Source organism: Crinia signifera, chromosome 4 (genome assembly GCF_055691185.1).
Source record: "Crinia signifera chromosome 4, ASM5569118v1, whole genome shotgun sequence".
Taxonomy (NCBI): Eukaryota; Metazoa; Chordata; class Amphibia; order Anura; family Myobatrachidae; genus Crinia; species Crinia signifera.
In genome coordinates, this window is record NC_139220.1 from 188,198,763 (window position 1) to 188,218,503 (window position 19,741).

The 19,741-nt window shown below is 37.9% G+C and overlaps 1 protein-coding gene across 2 annotated transcripts in view; it reads left to right on the forward strand.

Moving 5' to 3' along the window:
* SND1 (staphylococcal nuclease and tudor domain containing 1) overlaps positions 1 to 19,741 on the forward strand; it is a 657,666-nt gene that overhangs the window by 420,943 nt on the left and 216,982 nt on the right. For both annotated transcript variants that reach the window (XM_083183246.1, XM_083183247.1), the window contains exon 16: positions 6,017 to 6,126. In XM_083183246.1, coding sequence (XP_083039372.1) covers positions 6,017 to 6,126 — 110 coding nt within the window. The remainder of the gene's footprint in view (positions 1 to 6,016; positions 6,127 to 19,741) is intronic.

Sequence of the window (19,741 nt, forward strand, 5' to 3'; positions counted from 1 at the left end):
TTATAATTCCTAGAAGCTGAACGAATCTTTAATTGTCCAGTTTATTATATGGTAACCAGTTTTTGTGCCTTGATATAATCGGTCTAGTACTAGCATTCTAGCAATTTGTACACAAATCTGACCTTCGTCAGACAGTATCCCTGTATGCTTATTTACAGCAATATATTGCAGCACAAAGTAAGTGGCAGGTTCAGACCCCTTCTCTGACCTTTACTGTCATACTCTCTACAGACCACAGCGTGAATCAATTATATTCATTTCAGCTGCTGTAAATGAAAATATGTATACAAAATCCAAGTGAATATCTAGCGTAATGTCTCCTAGAAAGAAAATGAATAGCTTGCTAATTTTTATGTGGAGTTGCAGTAGTTCCTTTTGTCCATTATTCTGACAGCATGACCATGTAAAGAAAATCACAAATAACGTTTCATAATGGTCACCTTGAATTTAATGAGCAGCAAATCTGAATCTAATGCTTTGAAAACGTAATACTGCTAGGCCACATATCGGTGTCTGAGTGATGCATTTACAAGGCCCCCATCTCCTGCTGCCAACCCTGTGGGAGTGGATGTGTAACGCTGAGCAGTGACATTGTAGCTCAGCTCCACTCTCCCAGCCCTTCGCTAATAGTGAGGAGAAGCTGCTGAGAGCTTTGCCGTTAGGAAGCTTCTGGTTTCTTTATGCTATTGGAAGGTACCATGTGCGTAGCAGTGCAGGGACATTACAAGCTATATGAGTAATGTTATGGTGCTCATTAAGTGTGTTAGGCTCCCATATGCCTTGGTGTCCCAGTTGAGCACCCAGGTTCATCAAATGGTAGCCCCACAGCTGTCCATTATTCCATTAACCAATTTGCATTTCTAAGTGTTTTTTTTTTTGTATTACAGTGATAAATGTAAGATATGTTGCTGATGTGCTGCACGTTTATGTGGTATATTGGTGCAAGACCCAGTATTATAATAAGCATGACAGTTTTGGTATTTTTTTTTTTTTTTGGCTTATTCTAATGTTTCATGTTCCATCAGTTAATAGATGTACAGTCCTTTGACAACACTTTTATAGGAAATTACATTGTCAAATATAAAAAGCACACAAATCTTAAAACCTAATCACTTGTTTTTTAAGGTTGAAGCGACATTCACTAAAATGCAGCTTATAAATTCAGTAGGAGAGAGACCTCATTGAAGCTGCGGTTTTTATGGACTTTATTTTGAAGAATATTCCGGTTGCCGTGTGTCCTATTTCTCTCCTTTACACTAAACTCAAACAGGAAGCTCTCAATCTTTTGTATAATTTTTTATTCCTGCAGTTTTACATACTGTATATTGTTTCTTAGTGAAGGTACTGGGAGGATTTTACTTTATAAATAAACTGAGACCGATCTACCAGTAACCCGCATGACACCGTCCCTTCGGGACTGCCAGACCAGGCTGCTATAAGCAGAGTGCTGTCTTTCTATGTCTTCGTCTTCTCAGAGTTGGGTGTAACGTTATAAAGGATAAAGAGAAATGTAGCTTCCATCTTATGGAGAGTTTCTAAAATATCAAGCCCCCCTGCAGTACCAAGTATTCCGGTGTCTGTGGACAGAGACACCATATATCTTACACATCCTTGCCCTCGACACACTATTATACCCCCCCCCCCCCCCTCCATATACACTGGGGTGGTAAAGTATGAACAAGTTGTTTGGGGGGGGGGGGGAAATCAAACACCTTTGTTCGTTTGCTTGTATTGACATTGTCAATATCGACCTAGAGTATGTCTACCATTTTTTGGTGTCAACCTAGTGCTAGTTGAAAACGGCTGGAGAGCCACATCTATAGTGTATTCCTAACCCAAATTAATTTTAAAGCACATAAAGGATCTCTTTCCTCAGTACCTATCAAATTAGAATATTTAAAGTTTACTGGCATAGAATAAAGTCACTTATGTCAAGCTGCTGCTTATGTGCACATGTTGGATCCCGGCATCTGCCAGATCCACTGTGCAGTCACAGGGATCCAGGACACAGGACTCTGCTTACCATCATGAATAGCGGCAGCGCCCCACCTACAATAGGTAGAGCTGCTGCTTTACTGGTGTGATGTTGCAACACTAATGCTGCTTTCAGACCGCAAAACCGGCTTTGACCTGGTATTTTAAAAATGTTTCTAAAAACTGGTCTACTAGCTAAATCCTCTTTCACACCGCATATCTTTAAACGGTATTTCAAAGCCGTTTTTGTCCCTTCACAACATTGAACCCGTTTAAACCCATAGAAAACAGTAGATGGGAAAAAAACGGGTCTGAAACCGGTAGGACCCTGCTTTATTACCGTTTAGAAATACTAGTTTTATAGAACCGGTAAATTATCTCTGCACCTTTCAGACTGCACAACTTACCGTTTTGAAACTGTAAAATTACCCTGCAAAATAACGGGTAAAAATTGAGGACTGAAAGGGGCATAAGAGGCGCACTGCAAGGCAAGGTCGCTCTTTTGCTGCACCTGTCTGATTTATTCAATGTCTCTTGCGCCTTCCTCTTTGGTAATCCACAAGAACACATGGTACCCCATCTCATGCTCTCAATCCTAAACACCTTCAGTCTCACACTCTCCAGACAGTAGCAAATAGTTTCATGAGTCAAGTTTAGGGTCAGTTTTGTGGTTCATGACCGAATTTTCTTCTGTTTGTCCATATGTTTTATGATTGGAAGCCACCAGCACTGGTTTTGCCTCTTACATTGACCATAAATCATTTTGAACCCCTGCAGATGTTCCGAGGCACCCCATTTTTTACACCCACTGGCCTTAGGAAAGATCTTAAGGCAACATTTATGCAACATGCTTGAACTTTTATGAGGCAAAGCTTGTGGCCAGATTTATCTCAACAAATTTATACAGTCTGGAAAATTTTCAACAAGGATTTGTGGACTTCCTACAGCGCTAGATTTTTTGGGGATTATAGAGTGAACTGGATGTTACATGTGTCTCTAATATAATCCTCCTTTAACTCCAAAATATCCAGACCTAAATCACGGAAGTCTCTCTTTCTTAAAAGGTGTATCCAAATTTTATTAAGTTAACAATAATGATTTCTGAATAGGTCTCAATAAAAAACACAAAAATATATAAAAAAAATATATATAAAACATTCCACGGAAAAATAGTCACTTTGCAGGTATATACCCAGAGATAGGACCTTTTAAGGATAATTCCTCTATATACTTAGGTGAATCTGCGGGTTTAGATGTTCTTCCCCCGGTATCCTATCACAGCCAAATGTATATATTTAAAGGGCCAGGTTATGGAAGAAAAAAATGAAGATACTCTCACCCGACTTAGTTGAAGCTCTTGATTCTGCCTCCCGTACCTCACAACCCTCTGCCCTCTGCTCTCACAACGGATTGCTGTTCTGCCACTACAGCTCTCTGAATTTCCCTGTGCTCCAGACCTTTAACCCTTTTTCGGAGGGGTGATTATACATAGTGACCATCCTGCCACTACGGCCACCTGTGTCTCCCCTCTTCTGGTCCTCGGTACTGTAGGCAATCCCCTCAATATACAGCCAGCATTATAACACCCGGTTCCCGTCTATTTCTCCTGTCTCACTCAGGAGAACTAGGGAGCGGCTCTGGAGACTGATAGCAGTAGTCTCCGACGGGGTGCGTGATCCAAACAGCTGATTTAGCTGTGCTCTACTCCCTCACCTGCTCCTGTGGCCGGCGGCTGGTTTTCTTCAGCAGGCGGGTGGACAGGTGATACTGGACTCTCTTGTTGCGCTGCTCATAGATGTCACATAAGCACCTCAGAGGTCTGCATCTAAGTTGCTTCAAATCTCTCACACACGCCTATCTCTGCCGTAGAGTTTGCTGCAGTGAGCGACAGACTTCAGGCAGCTCCAACGCGTTTCTACCCAGATGGGTCTTTATCAATGTGCCTTGATTTGAAAGATTCTAGCACTTAAGAGTTTTTGTGTCAAAAAAAAATTTCTTCTAATTTATACGGTCTCCCTCATACAGTATGTGGAGTGGTGAGCTGGAAAGTGGTCTTCCAAGAGTTGAGTGTAAAGTAATTAAGGATGAAGAGAAATGGGGCTTCCATCTTATAGAGAGTTTCTAAAATATCAAGCCCCCCTGCAGTACCAAGTATTTTGGTGTGGACATAGACACCAAATACTTTGCGTATCCTTGTGCTCGACACACTATTATACTCCCCCCTCCGTGTCCACGGAGGTGGTTTGAAGTATGAACAAGTTGTTTAGGTAAAAAAAAATCAAACACCTTTTCAAGTGTTGACCAAGTTCATTTGCTTGTGTTGACATTGTCAATATCAACCCAGAGTATGTGTACCATTTTTAGGTGTCAACCTAGTAATAGTTGACAACAGCTGGAGAGCCACAGGTTAACTTGGTCTGATCTAGTGTGTTATTCTTTTTAAAATTTACTGGCATAGAATAAAGCCAATTATCTTTTTATATGTCGGTGTCATATGCATAGTGGATCTTCATTAAAATAATGAAATATAAATGAAGAACCTGTGAAAACATTAATTTAAACAATCTAGTGCAGAATGTTATTAAAATGTATTAGTATAAAGACATAAATATAAAGACATTGTAATGGCCTGAGATAATCGAAAAATATACCAATATGAAGTTAAAAACACAATTTTAAGAATGTTCCAATGGGATGCTGTTCATATGAAAGATATGCCAAACATAGACATGGGTGGCATACTGCCGAAATATAGAGAAATAAGGGCACATAAAGACTGAGATGACCTTTCCTGGGGTAGCATCAGCTCCAAATGGGGACCAGTTTTCTCCTCCTCGTCTGGCTGGCAAACCATTCGTCCAACTTTCACTACATTGTGATCACAACGCTGATCTGTCAAGTCCTAAAGGTGCATATACAGAACAGAACTCTATACAGACTTATTAAATAGACTTTTTTTTTTCTGCCCACAAGAATTTGAGCAGAGTGCGCAAAAAGGTACTAAACCGCACTATACTTCACTAACCCTTTCAGATAACAAAACATTGCAGAAACCTTGTCCATGGTTACCTTTTTCTTCCTCCGTAGTGAAGGGGGTTGGTGGTATTTTTCCCACAGTATGGTAGTTTGCCAGCCCTTTGTCCACCGTTCCCAGCCCCAGCAGCCACTCACAATCACATTTCCCTGCATTACAATCAGCCATCATAAAGGAATCGTTAATGATCAAAACAGCTATAGCTATTTTTATCATTAACTATTCCTTTATGTTGGCTGATTGTGTGCTGTGGAACTTCCTACATAGGTTACCTGGCACTGCATCAAACCATGCCCCCATTGGTAAGGTAGGTCTGATAGCTGCCGCCTACTGTTCTGCCCCAGCTCCATGATATTTCCGACCACGTCACAGAGGGGAGGCTAAGCTTATAGCGGGTTTCGCTTTGGTCTCTCTTTTTACCATCCCTTTTTGCCAGTAAAGAGCTGCAAATTTGGTGAGTTTTGACTTTAAATAGTGATTAGAGTAATACAACTTTATGTTATTGATATCACCTTTCATAGTCTAATTTTTATAACCAAAACGTAATAGTATACTCAAGTATAACGTGAGGCTCTGCCTCCCCTGACGGCACAGCACTGTTTCCTACCCATGTTATCTTGTATGATAAATGCATAGGTATGCCACTACAGAACTCTTGCGGCGCCTTAGAAATAAAAGATGGAAAAAAAATTAATAGAGCTCCAAATCCATACTGCTTATGTGTAATCTAGTCCAAAAACAACTTGGGTTTTAGTTCTGGTATTTTTATGCTTTTTTTTATTTTATTTTATTTTTTATTCTTTTACTGTAACTTTTTATCAAGTTTTAAAGCCGTATAAAGAACAATCCCCTCACCAATTCATTTTTTAAATGTGTTCATTCTAACCTTTTTTTTTTTTACTGTATTAGTTTTGTTGTACACAAATGTTGTTTCTGCTTGAACCCATCCTTGTTAAAAATAATCATCTATGACTGTACATAATCGGCATATTATGTTTAATCTCTTAGGCATTGAATGTCCGAGAGGTGCTAGAAATAACCCAAGTGGTGTGCAGGAAGGAGAGCCTTTCAGTGAGGATGCCATGATGTACACCAAGGAGCTGGTTCTGCAACGAGAGGTAGGAGTCTTGTTTACACCGCTGCTTGGCATTATAACAAAGTGTGTGGCTTCTATTCCCATGACAGAAGTCAGTGGTAGCTACAGATTTACTCATAGGAACCTAATGTCTGTCTGTATACTACAAGTCCTATGTGCATGTATTAAATCTATATATTTTGCTCGTAAGACTATACATTACATTTCTCTTCAGTATTACCACGTTTAGTAGTTCTTGAAGTCCTATTTTGTACAATAAGTTTCTCAAAATGAAATTTCTTAACATGTTTATCAGAATGTTTTAGTAAAATGTAAATGTGTATGCAGACATCCAGCCTTCTTACATTAAGTATTATGTTCAAATGTCATAAATACATGATTGCAACATGTAAAGCGGCTTCACGATTATTATGACTTTCCCTGCCCTGTTTGTGAATGTCCCACTTCATTACTGTATGTACTGTAGCAATTCTAGAAGGAAATATAACTTTCTTTAATTGCTTACCTAATAGTCACAGCCCAGTTATGTCTGAACTAATCTGGTCATGGTTCCTTACCTTTTCAATGCCATTTCTGAAGCCTGGAGACAGATCAGAGATTAAGAGTAAAGAACATGGGTTAGATCAGTTGTGGGCACAATACTAGATGTTGGGGTGCCCGTTTGTGACATTGGAATTATAAAGTTTAATAATACATGTTACATGTCAACTGTGTTTGGTTCAGGTACTAAGTCATTAGGACTTTGGCTTATCATTTGGGTTGTATAAAAGTGTATACAATGTATGTAGGTAACAGGCTATTATATTTCCAAATGTTTATCAAGAACCTCGAAGTACCTGACACTATAGTCTGTAGTAATGGAGACTAGAAATATGCCAAGAGTGCAGTAAATGACCTTAAGTAGACTACTATTATTTACCGAATACCAGAATACACTGCAATTCTTTACTACAGGGAGCAAAATATTCTAAAATGAATGTTTCCAAACAAACAAAGGGAATACAAGAGTTTTCACAAGACTGTTGTTCCCACACCTAGGTACCAGTAGTAACAATGCCCAAAAATAATGTTAAATGCTGTAATGCAAGCTGACATGAATAGTAATACCCAACATATGGTACATAAATGTTAGAGATCAGCCAGCTGCTCTTTGATAAAAAAAAAAAGACCCAAAAGTGATGTGATATCCTTGCAGTGTTCCCAGGTAGCAGAATCCTCCTATTGAAGGCTACCATCAACCAACTTGGAAAGAGATGTGTTTATAACTTCCCTCCACAATTGCAACTGATATGGAGACTCAGCGGTCCTATACTTTTTGCCTTTTCATAACCCTCACAGTTACCTGGACGTCACACACATGAACTGTGGCTATGCTTGCTGCCTTTTATTTATCTAAAGCTAGGAACTGCATACGAACATACAATCAGAATTACATTTATATTCTCTTATACAGTATATATCAACGTGATACAGTAGCTAATTTCTATGAATAACATCACTATCTTAGATTTTGGGAAACATGGATATTGGAGGGGCTTTACTGCTGCTGTTCTATGGCAGCAAATTCTCCAGAATACTGTACAAAAGAAAGGCTGTGTTCACTGGCAATCAGTGGGTTATAGTGTGCACCTATTTCCAAGAAGTTTATATTTCCATTTTTTAAGAATGCTTGTTTTAGAACAACCTTTTTAATGTGTGTTACCCAGAACCGATTTTCCTAACTGCTCTCCACCTTGAATATTGGTGACCATGTTGATCTTTTGTATGCAAAATGTCAACAAAACACTACAGGGAACGTTTGAGTTTATTTTTCATTTTCAGTGTTTATACCCTTGCCTTTCGTGTAGCTCAGAGGTCAAGATACATTGTGTGAAGTATGGTGCTGGGTGTGAAGCTTTAATGGTTTATTGCAGTAACATCAATAGAATTGATTTGTCTGAAGGTTAGGAGTGACTGTATCCTGGATATGCCTTCAGTTTCTTCATAAAATAGTGTTTCAGTTTTAAAAATGGCATACTTGTATGGTTGGCAGGTGTCCAGCTGCATGTGCTTTCTCGAGGTTAGTGAGATCGGTGTGTCTTATGATTAGTACCTTGGGTGTGAAGCTAGAAGACAATGGGGCAGATGTACTAAGCCTCAAAAAGAGATTAAAAAAAAACAACAGTGATAAATGTCCAGCCAATCCACTATCGGTAATTTTCAAACACAGCCTATAAAATGAGAGTTAAGAGCTGATTGGCTGGACATTTATCACTCTTTATCACCCTAGCGTTTATCTCTTTAAGGCATAATACATCTGCCCTATTTTTATTTTCTAGGTAAAATCGAACAATCTATAACTGGATTCCTTGTTTCCAAACTAGTAAGGAAAGACTAACTATACTGTACTTTAATCCATATTTACTTCTCCCCTTTTTGCCCTAATTCATAATTTCATACTTTTCCCCTTTACTCCGGCCCCTCTGATCTCTAATTTTCCACCCACTCCTCCTCCATATTCCGTAATTCTACCCTAGTTTTCTCCAATGACCCGTTAGTTACACACTTGCACAGGAGGCTGATCTTTCATTGTTCTAAGGTGTTACAGGAATAGTATTTCGATATTTCAGGCAGAAGTTAATTAGTCACAAGTCCGTTTTGTAGACTCTTTAATGCCAAAGAATCTTCACAAGTTTTTTTTTAAACTGTATTCTAATTTGCTGTTATCAGCAAAAGAGTTTCCTCTGAGACCTAGATAATAAGCTCTCTTTTTTTTTTTCTTAGATCCTTAAATCTAGAACCCTTGCTGGTGTATAGAACAGTACAGTTCTGTGAATCAAGTTTTTTTTTGTTATGCTGAGCTGTCTGGTCCTTCGAAAACAAATGATTGTATATTTGCAAGTAGGGCCCTCTTAGTATTTCTTCCAATCTGTAATGCTTTGAATATGCTGTAACTACAGAAATAATTTTCTATAATGATACAGTAAGCAGATTGTGAATGGACCCCTTCAGGGTTGAGGCTGAATTAAATTAACCCTTTACCTTTCCAGATTGCTCAGTATAAAGGGAAAATTACTTTAGGCACCTTCTTACTGCTTAAGGGAGGCAAGGTATGTTCATGGTTTACTGCTGGTTTGCATTGTTTTTGTTGTGCAGTTTTGTTTTTTTAGCTCCTTTAATTGACTTTCTATCCTTGTAAAGATCTAATTAAGATCTGTTCTATTGCCCTGAGAGAAGTGAGACCCCTGAACACAGGTTGTACTGTGCCTTAGGGATATTTGTGGATTTAACCTTTTAACTATGTCTGTGTACCGCTGTTTGGGAAATGTGGTATATGTCTGACCTTTTCAAGTTTGCCAGTGAGATAATTGAATAGTTCTAGAAGTTTGCCTGGATTGTTCATGCTTCTTGTTTTAAGTACTGTAGCAACAGATAAAATTGTGTCTGAACAAATATAGATGGAATTCATACACAAATGGTTTAAATGGAATAGGTACATTTAGTTATTCTTTCTGATCCTTCAGCCTAGATTTTAGGCACATCTGCACTTCGTTGACCAATTCACCTTTTCTGAAACAGGTATGATATTTCATATGTTTTCAGTCACCACAGATCATTCAGTTGTGCATCCATAGTATTCCTCTTTTTGCAGTAACCTCTCATACAATTTATCCTACCATCGCGCTGACATGCTGAATATGATCTCCTTTTCTTTAGCCTCTCATTTCCAGTCTCCAGCTACCCCATGACAAGACTATTCAAACTAAGCACAACCCTTTGCCCTAGACCTGGCCCTTTTCTCCTCCTCACTGGGCTTTTCCGCAATTTCTCTACATTTCTACCCCGACCAGGCTTTCTTCCTCTACAGTTCTGCCATTCTGCCCTGGATTATTTATTTATTTATAGTTTCTTATATAGTACAGCAAATTCACTGGTTTAATGTATGCTAACCCAGCTTTTACTCTTTGCCTCTGCTGACACATTTCAACCTTTGCACCTCAAACGCATCCACTCTCTAAAAAATGCTCAATTGGGGAAGTTACCCTCTTTTGATGATCCTTTTCTAATAGTTCTGCACTATTGCTCTCCAAGCCCAGCTATTCAATCTATACCTCTTTCCATACTTTTTAGCACCTTCCTTTGCCACCTCCCTTACCCTCGTGCCACTATTAACCTTGACTTAGCCCTTGATTTTTGCATTCAAAATTGATTCATATTGCAAGGATATGTCTTCATCAGGCTGCCCCCATGTTTCCAGCAGCCTATACATTTTGCCGTACTTTTCCTCATAAAGTTCCTACCCTTATGTCATCCTCTCCTTCCTCAATATGCCATCTTGACTGCATAAACAATCAACTCATCTATTTAGGCCTGCTCACACCTATTGAACTGATTAGGCACTGCCATTGGCGGATTCAGGGGGGGGGTGCACCCGGGCACGTGCCCCCCCCTGTCAGTGTGTCAAATGTCCTCTCATCTGTCTGGTCGTTAGACCCATAAACTAATGACTGATCTTAGGTCAGAGCCCTGTGTTCTCATGTGATGGTCATAGCTTCCTTGCATTCCTCCATTCAGAAACAACCCCCTCCTCCTATATTGACCATTTTTACTGTAATACCCAAGTTAACTGCCAGTATCTGCAAAAAAATGGAAACTATAGATATGTCTCCTTTCTTGATATTGTCTTAAATTGTAACTATTCAATTAAAGCAAATTAAATGCACAAAAGTAATAAGTGGTAATTCTGCACCACAAGTGCGACATTGTTGTGCCAAACAGACACAAGCAGCCCCGTGGCACAGCAACAATGAGAGTAGCTATACCTCTATGTCTTAAATGTTGATTAATACATAGTTCTTGTGTTAAAAATTTTCTTTGCAAATTTCATTGGTTTTGAATCCTATGGATTTTGTCTGGGAATGCTGAAGGTAGTAAAATTACTGTTATTTATAGGTGTTTGTCTTAAAATTAAATAAAAAAAAATTCTTTCAAAACCATACTGTATTAGTGATCTGAATTTATTTACGTGCTGACAAAAAAATATTGAACTATAGTATATCTGTTAAATATTAGCAATTCTCATGTAGATAATTTTTGCATTCTCTTAGCTATACATGGATTTAACAAAAATATTTCTTTGTATACATTTCACATATTGTAAAGTTTCGGACTATTAGCACTTCCTACCTTACCAAACTTTCTACCAGTATCCACGCTTTCAGATGCACCCTTAAGGCTTCATTCTTCATAAAATCTCATCAATCCTCCTTGTAACTTTACCCCTCTGACCTCCCACTTGCTCTTTGTGCACTATGTGGGGCCCCTATGCGTAACTCCTAGCATTTTTTTTTAAAGCTGCAAGGGGTTAGCAGTTAAATGAGTAAGGTACTCACATTTAGCACTCACACCATCGGAAATTTGGGTTTACCTCTTCCAGTCTGAACAAACCTTGGACCTACCTTTTTTCTGCCATCTTGGAATAAACCGTTTTGGATGTTTCCACCAGCAGGAATATTGTGGCTACCAGCCTTTCTTCTCCATTGAACATCAGCAAGGTCTTTGCTTCAGAGCACAAGACCACGCCATACATTCAGAGATTTCAGCCAGCTGGTCATTACCACACTTCTACAGTACTGGTAACACACCATTTCCACTAAAATGTGGCTTATAAGGAACTTTTTCCTAAGGTCCTAGAGGTTTAATAGGTACAGACTGCTTCCATATATAATTTCACTTCAATACCAGATATGTGCATGTGCAATATTTCTGTTTCAATCAATGTTTAGTTTTTTAATAAATATTATTGTGAAGATGATCCAAACTTATGTTTTTTTTTTGCGCTTTTTATTCTATAATATACAGGAATAGCTATGCTGTTTTAAACAGTAGCTTGTTCTGACATCCTCACCTGCGCCACCCCCTTTCCTCATTTGAGGTGTTCTGTCCATTCTCCCCATTATATATACTACACAAGAACTAAACCCTTGTTCCCACAAATATAAGCAGAAAGCTATTATTTTAGCAACAGACCACATTTATAGTGAAATCAAAACCTCTTCTCTATTCTCTATATAACTGCTGCAGTTCTGTGTTCAGTGGAGCTGCAGTGTAGTGTACTGAAAGTAATTGTATTGACTCCCGACTGTGGAAACTTTGAACATGTTCCTTATTTTTCTAATTTGTAGGAGTTTCTTGTCAACTAGATGTTTACCCCATAATTTTACAATCTCAGTTCTTGTCTGCATATTTACCATTCAGCTTTACTACAGTCAGTGATCCTGAAAATAGGGAATAAAACCTCCTAATGTCTTTAAAACCCAGCAGAGCTGAAGTGCGGTCTTACACAGATAGGGGTTATGACATAATTCTGTATATTAAGGCTGTTAGCCAATCATCGCCCTATGCTAGTTAATATTGGCCAAATATATTGTATGTTCAATAATTATTTCATTGTGTAAAAATAAAATTAGCCCTTTTTAGAACTGATTTTGCTGCTATGTGTATCTACAGTATGTATTCCAATATCTAGTACTGTATCTCAGTGGTTTTCAATAAAGTTTGGGAACCACTGTTCTAGCTACTTAAGGATCCAGTTAGAAAGTAAACTTAGAATGAACATACCCCATGTATGAGACCTATAGTTTAAAAAATGTACATGGTCTATTTGAACAAGTTTAGTAGGTCATTAGCACTATGCCTTTTAGCACTGCTTTTTTTGTGTAATTCCCCATTTCATTGTTTACTCATTTGTCTTGACTGGTGTCATGTCATCTTGACATTGCCGAGTTGTAGTTACATGCACTGCATTATCGGATATCTGCTCTAGTCCTCCATCACTGGTTAGTAATTGCACATTTTCCTCTTACGGCCACATGCATTCTCTTAACCTGGACACTGTGAATACATTTGTGTCTCAATGATCGAGCACAGTGTATCTTTGTAGTTCCAGACCCATTGTTAAGGCAACCATGAATAGTCTTTTTCTATTCACATGTTTTAGGACTTCTTGTGTTACAATGGTGAGTATTTATAGTGTGATCAAATGAGACAGCACCATTAGATATTTCCCTTGGCACTGATTTATTTAGTTCGAAAACTTGGTAGAAATCTTACTGGAGCTGCAAGTGTGTTGTGTTGCCCTGCTCTTGTCTCCTGCCGTGCACGTAGGCTTGCTTCTGAGTTTTATGTAATTTGTCTACTTCTCTCACAAGGTGTTTGGTGGATCAATATCAATTCACCTTTTCCCTTATTGATTAAAGTGACAGGGAGAAAAATGATAGGCTGGACCTGGCCATTCATCATGCCATATCTGGTTACCAGAGAACCTTGGTGCCCTACTCTTGTACGTCATGTGTTGGAACATCTGTCCTCTTGGGTATACCAGACCACCCCTTAACAGTAAGACAATCTGGTTAAATACTTAAATTACTACTGGTCTGTGAGCAGTCTGTGTAGAGCTGGAACCGTACCTGAATTAATGTGCCACAATTATGTTTTGTTAAAGTAATGCCTACAAATGATGGGTAAATTAAATTATTTTTTTTTGTAAGACATCACCCCATAACCTACACTGATCTATTGTGTACTGTGACACATCTTTAGTGACCGTGTCTGCAGCTAAGATGCAGTAGAATTATTGTGATAAACATGGGATTTGAATAAGTTTTCTCCCTGGTACCGCTTTCTTTCTCCATCTTTGGACTTAATTGAATGAACTGATCCTGTAAGACACTGGTATAATAATTAAAATACATTAAAGGCTCTGTGAAAAATGTACATTTAGATCTAGTTCATAGTGGTTCCAGTTGATGGGTAGACCACTATTGGTCAACACAAGTAAAAGGTCGGCATGTCAATGTTCAACACATGAAATTGCAGTTTTTTATTTTCCTTTTGACAACCAACAAGGACTACAATTGAGAACAGTGAAGTGTGCTGATCAGCGCAAGGTACCATGCCGAAGCAAGGTGTGCAAAGAATGCCGTGTGAGGGTATGTGTTAAGTGGTGATCCATGTCAACATTGACCCAATAAATGTGAAAAACATTTTGCTTATCAACCTAGTGCCTGTTGATCATTCATGGTCGACATGTTCACTGTTGATCTAGTTACTGTCGATCCTTTGATCCACACCCATTCATAGTTATCTCCTTTTTGCATGGTGTGTTGTACATCATTTAAAACTAAAGGTTTTATCGGTATCTTGTTAATTTTCCTGCTCAAGGTCGTAATTTTATGTCGCTGTATTTTAATAGCAGCAGGTGGCTCTATACTTCAGAACTCATTTTATTGCTCATATATTCTTTTGTACAAATATTCTCTTTTGCTATAGAATAACTTTATCCTTAGATTCTCCCACTATTAATGAGTGGTTAGTTTTGTCTCTTACATATACAATGTAATCAAAAGGTTTTTTTAAATTGCTATTAAGAATTCGCTTTGGTTCATGTTATGCCATATCCATAGTGAATGGAAACATCATATAAATCTTTTCGAGCAAGTGGATATTTTCATGCTAATCAAGTGCAGAGATTAGAGATTGATGCCTATGACGTACACTTGTTAAGATGTGTACGTTGGGCATGGAAGCTTAACCTCCTTTATTGCATGTACTCGAGATCAACGAAGAGGGATTGTTAATGGTTTAATAAACTACAAAGAAAAAAATAGTTTGGAGGCTTTAACCTTGTGACATCTGGGTTTAACTCAAATAATAATAAAAATACATGTATATACAAGTAAAGTCAGTGCAGTCTCCTATATCTTACCCTGCTTTGATGCTGTAGTGAGCTAAGACTCCAAAAGCAAATGATTCCTGGCTTTAAAGTACTTGTACCATCAAAGTGCTGGTACCATCAAAGTGCTGATCATGCTGTCCATACAATACATTTTGGAGCTATACTCCATCCTCCCGATTGGAGGATTTATCAAAAATTAGTGTTGGGAAGCTTGAACATTGTGACATCTGTTATGAATCTAAATGTTCACGAATGTCCAGTTTAATTGGATAATTAATTATACAGTATATAGCTCTCTTTTCAGTAAGATTGAAGGTGACTGTAAATATTAGAGTTGAGGGTAGAAGGAACTATGGGGAAAACTGCTTTTGAATCTTATTGCATAAAAAATAATCCAAACAAACTATGGGGTAGAAATATTAATCCTGGTAGAGTGAGAAAGTGGACCGTGACAAAACACAAGCCAATCAGCTGTGTTTGAAAAAATGACAGGAATTGATTGGCTGGTGCGTTATCATGAACCACTTTATCACTTTGCCAGGCTTAATAAATCTGCCCCTCAAATTATTTTTATGTGATCTGATAGCAGTTTGCCTATGCCAAAAGTTAGGTTAAAAAACACCATATTGCACACTTGTATGGTGTCCCAGTATTCACTAATATATATATATATATATATATATATATATATATATATATATATATATATATATATATATATCTATTTTGGAGGTGGCTAACACAGGTTTTGGAATCCCTAATCAGGCCACATAAATTTGCCAAATTATACATTTAGGATAAATGGTGTAAAAATATCTTTACGCCTCAGTGATGTAATTTTTCAGGAATGCTAGGAGAAGGTGACTATCAAGCTTTTCCACTTGTGGACTGAAAGTGAGTTCTCACCTAAACACCTTATACCAGTGGTTCCCAACCCTGGTCCTCAAGTTCCCCCAACAGTGCACATTTTGCAGGTCTCCACACAGAATCATTGAAAGAATTAGCTCCACCTGTGGATCTTTTAAAATGTGCCTGAATAATCTGTGCACCTGCTGGGTGACCTGGAAACCGTTTACTGTTAGGGGTATTTGAGGACCAGGGTTGGGAACCACTGCCTTAGACAATCATAGGATTTATAATTTCTTATGTACATGTTACACCAGGTACTCATATTCTATACCGTTATGTATTACACCACACATTTGTAATATACTGAACTCCTTTCTTCTACTGCTAAATTGACTGGTGAGTAGCCTGAGACACATCGTAACCCGAGCTGAATTTATCAGCCTTAAGTGCCTTCAATACCCAGTAATTCAGTTAAAGCTTTTCATTTGGGACGCAAGTCAGAATAAGAGAAACTATTAGTCATGTTGACCATTGCAGCTACGGGTTGAAAGATGGAGCAGCAGTTGATGGTTGCCTCCATGTTTATTACATTTTTTTTTCTTTACACATCAGCACGGCATATGTGCTGGACAAAATGTCAAATTAAATTGTATTTCCTTTCTTAGTAAATTAAGGAAATTTTCAGTGTGGAACAAACATGTTATCTGGAGTTGGTAGTATTTGCCTTGTGTTGGTCTATACTGTCCTTAGACTACCTTCTAAAATATTTTACATTTTCTTTACAATTGTGTATACAGTATATACATACTCTTTCCCCCAGGCTGTGGCTTCCATTTTGGATTTTACCAAACAAAAGCACAAAAATAAACTCTTCCCAGCCTATGAAGTGTGAATTAAATGGTTATGGTTGTGAATGCTCTGCAGGTACTGTTATATCTTTGATTTGAAATGTGTTTGGGGTCAGTTTAGGCATAAGCCATTTATTTATATTATAATGTCTAAAACAATAAAGCAAGTGGTCATATATTGATGGAGTGATTGTGTATCATTTTATATTAATATACAGTATAGCAAGACTTGTTGCAGTCCTATAATCTATACATTTGGGTAATAATAAAACTACTTTCTGCTTTTTTTTTTTAACCCTTTGACCCATGGCATATTTTTGGTGTATCCCAATGATGAAGCACGTATGTAGACAAATGAGGCCCTAAGTAACCCCACAAAAGTATGGTTAGTTAATTTTCATTGTCAGTACACAAAGCATTGCAGCTCAAACACCAAAACCTTTCAATAGTCTGATACTCTGGCACCTGCTGTTAAATTTTCTCAGTATTTTCATATATTAAATAGACTTTGGCATTTGAGTGGCAACTGCCATCACAATACAGTCTATGCAGTAAAATTGTTAGTATCCATTTAAATAGACATGGGGTCATAAAGGGCTAATGTAAGCTGATTTTTACAGGTTTCTCTTTCATTTTCGCACCCTTAGGGGGACTTTGCCTAAATATGAATTTATAACATTTTAAGTCCGCTTTTGATATTTGGATAATATTCAACTCTGAAATAAATGTTGGTTCCTTCAGGGAATCTTTTAATTTTCGGATAACGCTGCTGGTTGCAGTGAATATTCCTCTAATTGAGACGACATCCTTGTACGTCCCATTGACCAGATCTGAGATTTTTCTATGCATTGTGTAATAAAGATACCCATGGTTTCTAGTGTCCTTTTTGTCCTGAGTTACAAAAAAAGAAAAAAAAAAACACACACACAAAGCATTATTTAAGAAAAACCTGTATTGCTGAACCTGTTTTAGGGTAAAAATAAAAAAACCTTTTCAGGGAGCCACAGATCTAACAGTGAAAGAATAGCCCGATACCAGGATTCCATATTGTATATGCATATATAGTTCCAATTCCTACCAAATAGATTCATTGACAGTATGCTGTAGCATATATATTTTTTTTTCCTAAAGGTAAAATATGAAAGTGCCAAACCTTCAGAGAGCAATTCTTATGCAGTGTATTCATCTACATCTTAAAAGCCTTAAACCACCATATAAAAATGAATAAATGATAAGGATCTTGCTTTCAGGACTCAGAAAAACCTAGAGAGGTTAGCAATCCTAGAAATCAGCAAAGGAATGATGTTGGAGTTATAGATTGTTTGTTTTTTGTTGTTGTTCCATGAAGCCTTTAGACTATTGAAGCTAGAGGATAATTTACCTTTTGGTTGTTGGGTTACTGATAATATTCAGAACCGGAATAATGAACCTTTTCAAGTAGAATTTTCTGGTTTGCAGCCCAACTTTAAATGAGATCTGCTGTGAAAAAAAAACTTCTACAGATATCAGACAGTTCCCAGGATATCAATGTATACTGAATTAAATCACAAATCCAAAAACTATTTTCGTGAATTGAAATTAGTATGTTTACTGCAGTTGGCTTTAGATTTATTCATACATCATCCGCTTAAACATGAAAACTCCCTTAACACCATAGTGAAATACATATGTATAGCAGTGAACTGTAGAGATGGTCTCCTTGTACACCTAGCAACTAAACCTTATATAGTGCTAAGCATTGATGCAAATGAGACGCTCCGACATGGGTAGAGTGCTTTTTTCATTGTACCTTCGTAACATCATTGCTGCATACCAAGGTGATCAGTCTACCACAATGGTTAGGTTGTGCATGTCACAGGGGAATTGGTATAAACTTTGCATTGTCATAGATTCAGGGGTACTTCTTTACTTTCACGGCGCCACTCTAGATAGGACAGATAGGATACTAGATAGGATACGATTTGTATGCGATTTGACATAAGATATCGCATAAGATATAGGATAGGACAGATAGGATACTAGATAGGATGCGATACGAAGCGTGGCGAGCGGACACGGATGTTGTTTCAAAGCAAGTCCCCAATATCGCATGCCATTTGCATGCAATTCCATAAAATACATTCCGTGTCCCCTCGCTGCGCTCGCCACGCTATATAAAATCAACTCCACGCCCTAGTGGATAGTGGGGTAATGAAATGGATAGTAAATCTTATCATATATCTTATGCGATATCTTATGTGATATCTTATGTCAAATCGCATACAAATCGTATCCTATCTGTCCTATCTGTCCTATCTAGTGGCGCCGTGAAAGTAAAGAAGTACCGATTCAGGATAAAGGAACATGGTTAGAGGAACAGCTGCTACAGTCATATGAGAACCTTTTTTATTTGTTTAAAAGGTTTTGGTTATCTTTGGTTTATATTATGCATATAGATTTGCAACAGTCGCATACACTGATGTACAAGTTTCAAAAACCCCAGTTGTCCGATTAAGCTAGCAAAGTCATTTTATCGCTGTTTGCAGTTTTGAAAAAAGGGTGTTTGCTGTAAAAAAGTTGCAAGAGCCCTGACATACCTAGAACAAAGCTTTGAGGACACATCTATACAGTATATACATTTTCTTTCATTGTAACATAAAGTGGTTTGGTATTTTATGCAGATTACGCAGCAGTTTAACTTTCCAGGTTGTTTATATACTTATCTTAGTATTGCCATTTGACTTTTAGCAAAGAATGTCATTTGCTGTGTTTTCCCACTTCTATTTATATAGATGTCCACAATTCTCAGATTTCCAAATTTAGAGCACACTTTGTGGATGTTAGGTAGATGTCTAGGTAGATGTCGGTGCCATGTAAGTTTTGTAGACTGAGTCCTTGAAGGCAAGTGAAGTCATCCAGGTGGCAGTAAATCTAGTGGACAACATCCTATTAAAATCAATTCTCTGCATCCAATGTGATATAGGATGTATGGAAGTTCTCCCAAAACAAGGTATTGGTAGCCTTAGATGTGTTTACCAAGTGCTGCAATAACAATGTTTTGTATTGGTAAAGTGGCATGTCCATCAAGCTGATGAGCCAAAATTCAGGAGTCCCTGGAACTGGGTATCCAATGAGCTCACAAGTAATTTTCTGGTCATGTTGCCAAAAACTAATTAATAAATTGTATTGCCACAACTGTGGAGGGGGCCCTGTTATTGCTTACATCACCAACATAGGGCAGATAC